This window comes from Neolamprologus multifasciatus, chromosome 5, assembly GCF_963576455.1.
Source record: "Neolamprologus multifasciatus chromosome 5, fNeoMul1.2, whole genome shotgun sequence".
NCBI lineage: Eukaryota > Metazoa > Chordata > Actinopteri > Cichliformes > Cichlidae > Neolamprologus > Neolamprologus multifasciatus.
Window position 1 is genome coordinate 35,198,405 of NC_140443.1, and position 9,956 is coordinate 35,208,360.

General features: G+C 40.3%; 2 protein-coding genes across 4 annotated transcripts in view; both read right to left on the minus strand.

Moving 5' to 3' along the window:
* ptpdc1a (protein tyrosine phosphatase domain containing 1a) overlaps positions 1–8,089 on the minus strand; it is a 28,736-nt gene extending 20,647 nt beyond the window's left edge. Inside the window, exons 1-2 of one of the 3 annotated variants that reach the window (XM_085161083.1) lie at positions 7,470–8,089; positions 136–231 (exon numbers count right to left, since the gene is read on the minus strand). In XM_085161083.1, coding sequence (XP_085017209.1) covers positions 136–223 — 88 coding nt within the window. In that variant the 5' untranslated portion in view covers positions 224–231; positions 7,470–8,089. The other 2 variants (XM_085161084.1, XM_085161085.1) reach the window with 2 other exon arrangements.
* wnt7aa (wingless-type MMTV integration site family, member 7Aa) overlaps positions 1–9,956 on the minus strand; it is a 78,574-nt gene that overhangs the window by 48,635 nt on the left and 19,983 nt on the right. The window lies entirely within an intron of this gene.

A 9,956-nucleotide genomic window follows, 5' to 3' on the forward strand; every position in this document is an offset into this window, starting at 1 on the left:
GATTATCTTAGTGCTCCGTAAACCTACATTAAAGAAAACCCAACCAGACGTGAAATTCATTCCTAACTCAGTCCTGTGCCATCTCCTTGCCAAATAAAAAGCAGGTGTTGTTTGTGTGGTGCAGAGCTCTCCTACCTGCCTCCATCTCTGTGCTGGTCTCTCCACTGCGGGCTCCACCGATGGAGTTAGGCAGGTCACTCAGTATGCTGACACCTGCTGCCATGGCACGGGCTGAAAGGTGGGAATAAACATTGTGTCAAACGCAGGTGGGAGGAGGAAAAAAAAAATAGCAGGAGCTTTTCTCGTGCCGATAACACAAACAGTGACAAGGTGTGCACACGGATGAGATATAAGAGCGTTGCCTGGCAGGAGAGCCCAGGGGAGAGAGGGAAATGTGCAAACTGAGCCACCGTGTCAGCAGATTGTGTGTGGGTCTGACCACTGCACCTCTGGGAGCAGGTGCATACAGCCTGGGGACAACAGCAGCAGCTGCTGCATTACACAGTATGAGAATCACAAAGACTACAAGACGAGCACGCAGTAAAATCGCTGCATGATCATTTGTTCCAAATCCACTTCAATAAGTTCCGATTTCTCCTGTTTTACAAGACTGATGACACATTTATCAATTATTCAGGCGACCACATCCTCTTTCAGAGCACCAATACCTTACTTGAACATGTAGCCTGATATAACAGTTGTGCCACACCAAACTTCCTGAGTGTCGCTTTAACTTTGGGGACCAACCATTACTCTCACGTTACACCCAGAGCTCTAATAGGCCTTCAGCATCGTGTGCTAACTACTGCTGGAGGAGTGAAACTCTGCACCTTCAAAGCTGTCTGCCTCAGTGAGACCCATCAAAAATTGAGCAGGGTCACTGTATCGCACATGCTGACTTTTTGATGGGCAAACGATTCCCTGACCTTTGACTTTTCCTTCCTCCCTGAAGTTAATGCAGAGAGCTTAATCAAAGAGCAACGAGGCTGCAGGCCAGATTTACTAATGGCCTTAATGGCCTGCTTTTTTGCCACACACACACACACACACCTATATATCCATCTATCTATCTATATAAAAGAAGAGTGAATAGCTCAACAAGTGTGTACTAATGATGGCTGCACGATAACAACCAAGTCTGTGCTAAGCTGTAAAACACAAGCTCAGCTTTGAACACATAATAAAAAATAATAATAATAAACATAATGTGCACCAACAAAATGTTCAAATCATTCTAACCTGTCTGTTTTTTTCAGAAATAGCTGAAAATTTTGCTCTTATTTTTCCAGCAAAATAAATCACAAGGTACTGAGGAGTGATCTAACCAGTCTAGTCTCAGTCACTGAGCACGAGACTCATCCACCAATTCTTTGTGAACACGTGGACTCATGTCTGGTACCAAATACACATGCACCCTACAGGCAGACTGAAAGTGTAAAAACTCTGGTGCATCCAGCTGTCTGTGTTTGTGAGGCCTAAAAATAAGTATTTGACTAGTACTGCAAACAGAAAGAGCAAACATTCAGGCAGCCGCTTCTGTCATTTAAGAGATTTCAATCCCTTCAGGGGTTTTTTTAACACAATTGAAAGCATTCCATGTTTAGGAGACTATTGTTCAGACTCCTAATGTCTCTGAATAATTGACAGTGTAAAGTTATAGCCTGTCTTGTGTATGACACAGGCTGAAGTGCTTCCACCTTCAGCCTGTGTTTTGGATAGGTAAGAAGCCTATCCAATCAGTTCAAGACTCTGCTGGGCTGGAGCCTGACACCGCTTGGCTTTGTTTATAGGAAGCTCTCGATAACAAGCTGGTGAGTGAGAAGCTGTTCTTCATGACCAACGTGACGCATGTGTATCAAATATTAACAGTTATGTGAAACTGATCTAACGAAGCCACTGTGAATAAATCTCTTCACTCAACAGAGTATTAGACACAAATCAGCCAAAACGCCTCGCGCATTTGTGCCGTATCCATAAGCTCCTCTGGGAAGCTGGTGTGTTGGTGGACATGACCCAGTGTGTGAAAGCTGAGCGTTACCAGCTAATGAGTGTGGGATGTGACAGTCGCTTCCACTGAGTGCTAATAAAGAAACACGGCCCACTAAATGGTTTTCCTCACACCATGTTTCAGTTATGGTAATGTGACTAATCTGGAGACAAGTCAGCCAGCAGAGTAAACAGCCTCCATAAGAATATAGCACAACTCTGTGTCTCAGTTCATATATTCGTCTTTTCTAGTGCGCTGGCTAACAACTGGTGATTAACAAAGCATAGCCTGGCCCCCTCTCTCTCATCACTGTGCTGAGATCCTAGTTTAAATGTGAAGTTTGAGTGTGCTCTCCATGCATGTTGGGTTGTCTCCTGCTTCCTCTCACAGTCCAAGGACAAGCATGCTACACTGTATTGTGAAATGTATTCACTCAACCTAAATCATTACATTTAGGTGTTCCAATCACTTCCATGTCCACAGGCGCATAAAATCAAGCATCTATGGATGCAGGCTGCTTCTACAAACATTTGTGAAAGAATATGTCACTCTCATGAGCTCAGTGAACTTCAGCATGGTACTGTGACAGGATGAACCAGCTTTGAAATTTCCTCACTACTAAATAGTCTACAGTCTGCTGTTATTGGCATTATGGAAGTGACTGGGAACGACAACAACCCAGCCACAAAGCAGTAGGCCATGTAAAATCACAGCGTGGGGTCAGCAGATGCTGAGTCACATAGTGTGCACGGGTCCACAGCCTTCTGCTGAGTCAATAGACCTAAGACCTCCAAACTTTATGTGGCCTTCAGATTAGCTCGAGAACAGTGCTTAGAGGGCTTCATGGAATAGGTTTCCATGGCTGAGCAGCTGCATCCATGCTTTACATCACCAACCACGATGCAAAGCATCAGATGCTGTGGTGTACACCAAGCTGGACTCTAGAAGAGTGGGGATGTTTTCTCTGGAGTAACAAATTCAATGGATGAATCTGGATTTGATGGTTGCCAGGAGAACAGTACTTGTCTGACAGCCAAGTGCTAAGTTTGGAAGGGGGATTACGGTGTTTTTCAGAAGTTGGGCTCAGCTTAGTTCTAGTGAAAATAATCTATTAATGCTGTAGCAAGACATTTTGGATGATATTTGTGAGAGCAGTTTGGGAATGGCTCCTTCTTGTTCCAACATTACTGTGCACCAGTGAACAAAACAAGGGCCATAAAGACATGATAGGTTAGTTTGGTGTGGAACAACTAAACTGGCCTGCACAGAGCCGACAGGACACCTTTGGCATGAACTACAGAGGTGACTTTCTCATCTAAAGTCACTGTCAGACCTCACAAATGTGCTTCGGGAACAATAGTCAAAAATTCCCATAAACGCACACGTAAACACAGCTTCAACTCTTCTGGTGAGGAATGCCTTACCAGTTGTTACAGCTGCAATGGGCGGACCAACACATATTAAACCCTATGGATTAAGAGTGGGATGGCAGTCAAGCTCATATCTGTGTGAAGGCAGACAAGTGAATACTTTTGGCATTATAATGTAGGCTAACTGGTGATTTGAAACTGTCTGTAGGTGTGAGTGTGAATGTGAATGGCTGCCCATCTGTTAGCCACGCGACTGACTGGCAAGGGTGTAACCTGCATTTTACCCTGTCAGCTGTGATAGGATGGACCATATCATGCATGAAATTACAGCTCAGCACCACGCTGCTGATGTGAATGTGCTTGTTATAAAGTTGTTCACAGGAATGAACCATTATGTGGCACAGATTTAGAAAAAGATCTTCAATAAAGTAAATGAGCAGAGTAAATCGATGGTTTGCTATTATCCAGTTTGCAATTTTTGTAGCCTCAACTTAAGTGCTGCTGTATTATCTGTTTTAAGGATTATTATGAATTGTCTGTGAAGGTTCTCAGTCATCCAGGTCATCGTAGTCAAAGGAGCTTGCAAAGAAAAGCGTCTGGACTTCTTTAAGTTGCTTGAAGACGTTTCACCTCTCCACCATTTGACCTTAGAACTGAAGAAGGTTCTCGGATGAAGGTGAAACATCTTCAAGCAACTTAAAGAAGTCCAGACGCTTTTCTTTGCAAGCTCCTTTGACTTATTATGAATTATTATTATTATTATCATTTATTAATTTTAGTCACAGATGTTACTTTAGAACACAGGCCAACTCTAGAGTAGGCAGACATTGTTCCAGATCCAGATGTGGACCAGATGTCATTCTTTAGCGACCCAGACCTATCGCTAGATTTTGAATGACCATTTATATTTTAACATGTGAAACTTTTCCTTTTCCTGTGCACCAGTGAACAAAACAAGGGCCATAAAGACATGATAGGTTAGTTTGGTGTGGAACAACTGAACTGGCCTGCACAGAGCCCTACCTCAACCACACAGGACACCTTTGGCATGAACTACAGAGGTGACCTTCTCATCCAAAATCACTGTCAGACCTCACAGATGTGCTTTGGGAAGAATGGTCAAAAATCTCCTGCTGAGATGGTTTATATGTAAGATGTAGGTAAGGAAAAAGAAGAAACCGGGAAACCTTTTCAAAAGCTCTATTTTTGTTTTATTATTTATGAATGCAAACACTCCTAAAGTAACAGTTAACTTAAAACAACTTAAGTGCTTTCTAGCTAACATTCACATACATTCATACTCCGATAGACGCATCACAGGGCAACTTGAGTTAGTATCTTGCCCAAGGATATTTGGCATGCAGACTGGGGGAGCCAAGGACCGAACCACCACCTACTCCACCTCCTGAGCTACAGCCACCCAATTATTAGAGTTCCTCCAGTTCATTTAAAAAAAATAATTATAAGCATTGTTGAAATACTGTTAAATTGTACTTTCTGTTATTTGACAGCCATTATTTACAGACACTAATACAACTGTTACGGCTACTTCAAAATCCATTTCACTGAATTAAAATGCACGAGGTTCGATGATATTTCAGACCTTTGTTTAATGAAATCATCTCTCATCTCTCTCCAACAGGAAGAGAACATACGAGTAAACAGAGTGCACAACTAACCTCAGGATGACAAACATCTCAATTCACTTTGTATACATTCCTTTAAGAAAATACAACCTGATAAGTGAGATTTTTCATTTAAATAACCTGCATGAAAAACACACTAAGAACATAGCATGACACTTAAGTACCTAAGATAAGCTTTTCGTAATCCACCTTCAGGACATTCGTTTCAACAGAGCAGATCTATGTCAACAACATCCACTGTCACATTATTAGGTAGACTAGTGTGTGTGAGTTATACTCTTTTCCTTCACCTCATAAAATTTTCCATCAAAGTCAAGAAAAGTGATTAGGGAAAAACAAGAGACCAATGTTTTTGGACTGTGTGATCACAAACCTGGATGATGTGCCAAAGAGCACAATGCTCAATTTACTGTCAGGCTAAGAGCCGGTGTTCATCCTTTTTCACCTGTCACTCATTAACGAGCTAAACCAGAGAGCAACAGAACCCCAGTGGGACATTTTACTAATCACTTCACACACCCAGTCTCTTCTGTCTGGCAGAATCACACAACACAGGGAAAAGTCTGACAGGAGAATTATGAATGACCCCTAACCACCGACAACCCTTATGAGTGAGAGTCATAAATAACACAATTAGAGCCATGGGATGATCTTTCTTGAGGGCAAGTCTGTAAAACAGTTAGGGGTGGGGGAAAAATGGATACTGTGTAGTATGGTGATATTTTGTTTGCTAATAATGTATCGATACAGGGACAGCAGAAATCGATATTTTGTTACAAAAAATGTTTTTGTGCTCTGACTTCAGAGCATGTTGATCCTTTTTCTGAGCAAGAATCCTGACATTCCTTCACTGTCCAAATGTGTTTAACTTTTTTTTTGGCAGCAATAAACATGACAGTTTACTTATTTTAATTTAAGACATGTTTTATTTTAATTAAGTTTAAACCTTTTTTATTTAATGTAAAATTATATTTTGTTTTAATTTACTTTCAAATTCTTCAGTTGCTGAAGGGGCTGCATAGTTTTCATAAACTGCATAGTTCAGAATAGCTATAATTGTACCAGATGGTTGATTCAGTTAAGTTGGACTAGACTGTAATACAAACCGTTCAGTTTGTCAACAATAAAACTGAAATGAGAGAAAGACTGAGTGTGAGACTTTGATATTAGATAAAATGAATATTGATAAAGTTTACCTTTATGTACAGAATCTGAATATCGCAAAATATTTTAAAAAATTGCAATAACATCGTATCGTGCGTTAAGTATTGTGATAATATTGTATCGTGGGATGTATGGTGATTCCCACCTCTAAAAACAGTGAGGTCTTAAATGTTCTGAGCAACAATTAGTAAGGCGATGTACTAGCATTTCCACTGCTGATTATTCTGCTTGTTTTTTTGTTTGTTTTTTAAATAAACAAATGTGGCATAATGGGAAAACAATGATCATCAGATCCCAAAAACACCACCTTTGAAGGTGCTGCTTGGTCAGATTAAGCACTGAGCCTCATAACATTCACGTATTTGATGTGCACAATAGGAAGTGACTATTTCTTGCTTAAAAAAAACAGAATCAGGCAAAACAATTCAGTAGTATCAATATCATTAACTCCCACATTTGCCTCAGTAAGGTGCACATAATATCTGTGTTCAAATTATATTGTTTGGAAGAATAAGTGGGCAATGTCACATGTCTGTAGAGTAATGTTTCTTCAGGAAGCTTTGGCTGTCATATCATCAAACTGCATTTTGAGTAAGCTTTCAAATCGTCATGTGCGATAAGTGGCCGGTCAAATTCTTACAATATTAAATATATTATAATAATAACATACATTTCACTCTTTTAACACTGAAGAAATACCGGCTATTAGATGAGCCTGGCATTAAAATGAAGAAAGAGTTACCGGAGTGAGCACATTTAAACAGAGAACTACATTCTGTAATAATAATAACCGTCTGAGCAAACACAGCAGCACACTGACAAGTTTCTTTTTTCACACCAACGTGAACATGTTGCCTTCCTAAGCTTTCAAGAGAATCTTTACGCTGACCTGCAGAGCTCATCATCTACCTCCTGCCCCCATTGCTGTTAGCACCCTGATATAAAACGCAGATTTGTCCCTGTACAAACAGCGTGCTGTCAGCGGTTGCTGAGGTTATAGCTCTGATTTCCTCGGTCCCGCAATCAGCGTTAACAATTAACACTTGGCTAAAAGTCTTAATGGTTACATTAATATTATAGTTATGAACGATGCGATTGGCTTAAACATCACAAGCACTATCTTACATGTATCAGAATTTGTGTGAGACACACTGTTGTTTTGGCCAGGACGGACTCCGGAGCGTTGGGTAACGCTGGCCCGGTGGTGCTGATGATGCAAGATGAGGACTTACCGCTAGCTGATTAGCTTACTCTGCTGTATTAGCTGAAGCCAGCACAGTGACTAGAAAAGGCCCAGCTTACCGTTGTTTGCCTGTCGTCCGAGTACGTAGCTGTCTTTACAATTTTTGACATAGTCGATTCATCTCTTCCAGCTAACAGTCTTGTCGCTGGCACGTCGCAAAGCGGCATCTTCTTCTTCGAGCCACATCATTTGGTCAGCTAAGTGCAGCTAGCTTACTAGCTAACTTTGCAACCTGACCCGTTGGTCGTGGGGAACGGTCCAATTGCGTCACGTGACCACGAGCACCCCTCAATTTGCATTTTGAAGTCTGGTCGTTTGTTTATCCAGAAGCTACAGAGCCACTGTCCCCAAAGTGAAAACAAAGGCATTTGGGCTCTATTGCGATAGAATTTAAAAAACAAAACAAAACAATGGAACTGTACAACCGATGTAAAGCTGTAAAGAATTTCACCTGTGGTGTAATTTCACAATTATTCATCTAAATTTAAGATATCATTTTCAGTATATAAAGCAAGGGCGTAGATTTGGCATGGACAGAAGGGACATGTCCCCACCAATAATTTGATCTCTTCGAGTAAAGAAAATCAAACCGGATAGAAAGTAAAAAAAACGATCTGTCAACGTCTCATTCACCCAGCGGTGCAGAAAGAGTTAAATTACGTCCTCTACTGGAGCCCTACCTCATGTGACAAATATGGCCAATGTGATTGGCTGTGCCTCTCAGGGAGCTCTGTTTAGTTTTAGTAGCGGTAAGCCTGCGCTGCAAGGAGGAGAGGAGGATGGCAGCAAAAAGGAAGAACCTGGATATAAGAAAGTGTTTTTCAAAGAAACCTGTAAGTCACTTAAAGTCAAGCTCACTCATAAAATGTGTCCGTCACAATAACGTTACAGGCTATGCTAGGCTTTGGCCCACATCAGTCTAAAATTGTATGTAACCACGAATAACGTGTTTTGGAAACTAACTGCACAACATGCAGCACTATTAGTTCTCTCAGTCTCAGAGCAGCATTTCTAATTTTGATTGAAAGTGTCAGAGAAAACGGCAGCCTCGAGTAAGCCAGGATATTAGTTTACAGAGGCTGTTAAAATTATATGTCTAACGTTAAAATGTTGGAGACACAATAATTTCATCCTAATGGTAATGATATTTTCATAGGGTTAATTTTTGAGACAAAATATCATGAGGTAGTCATGATTTTGCAAATATTCCACCTTGTAGTGCAGTTTGCACAAATTGTTTTTAAAATGCACTCACACTACAAACATTACTGATGAGTCAAGATCTGCACAAACTGACAGAAACACTGAAGCAGCTGCACATTTTATTCTTATTGTCATGTTTGTCCTATTTGTCAGGTGACAGAAGAACCAACACAAAGCTCAGAGGTCAATCGTGATGCAAGATCACAGGTGAAATTGATAATTTTGTGGTAATCTTAGACGAGTAGTTTTATGGACAAAAGCCACCAGGTCATTCAGTGTTCCCTTAGTGCTAATGTATAAGAGATGTTGGTGTACTATAACTGAACTAATGTTGTGAAGTCCTTGAAGTCATATTATTTATTGTCTTAACTGTATTTGAAGCTATTTTTATTTTTGTATGATACCTGATTTATATGGAATATGGCTGAAGTAAACTAAAGCCTAAAATACTTAGTCAGTCATTTGCTTAATAGTAATTTAACTTTATATAATTCACATATAAAACTATTGTACGAAACGAATTGTAATTTTAAATGGTTTAAAAGCAGGTAGAATAGCATATGTAGGCAAGTATATTTCTGCTTTTATCAAGAAGCAAAGACAAAAAGAAATAAAAAAAGAAACAGGGCAGCGTTCGGTGGTTGAATCATCCGTCCCCACCAATGCCTAAACCAAATCTACGCCCTTGATATAAAGAACTTAGCAACTAATGGTGCTTAAAATGTAGGCAAAAGAGAAGAAGAGAAAAAAACAAACACAAAACAATATTTAGCTGTAGTGCTTAACTGCTTTTGTCTATTTTTTACTCCCCTGTTCCACTATACCTACAATGTAAAGCACCACTGGGTACCAACGATTGTTTTTAGCTGTTGAAATGACCCCCTGAATTCAGAAAAATGATATGGTAAAGGTTAGGAGAGCAGAAGTCAGATTTCTTTTCTTTGTACAGAGCTCATTCGACAGGCCACACTGCTGCTTCTGCGGGATAACAGAAAGCTGATCCACTGGTGCTTCCTAGTGGCTGTTTATTATAGTGGTGCAGGTAGGCTGCATGGTAAAGGAAGGTAAGAACAGCAAACACAAGCATACAAACCAGCAAAAAGTTGTCATGAGTGATATTTGACAGTGACTATGAGCTACCACACACATCAATCTGAACATTTCTGTAGCTGAACTCACTTATACCCTGTAAGACGTTGGGTTTTGTATCAGTGTCAGCGAAGGAAAAATTTGAAAAAGATGATGATGCTCTTTCTATATTTGAAAAATAAATCGACATTGTTTTGGTACAATACATAGGATAAGGTGTGTATACTGAATAGCGACTGTATTCTGATGTTCTT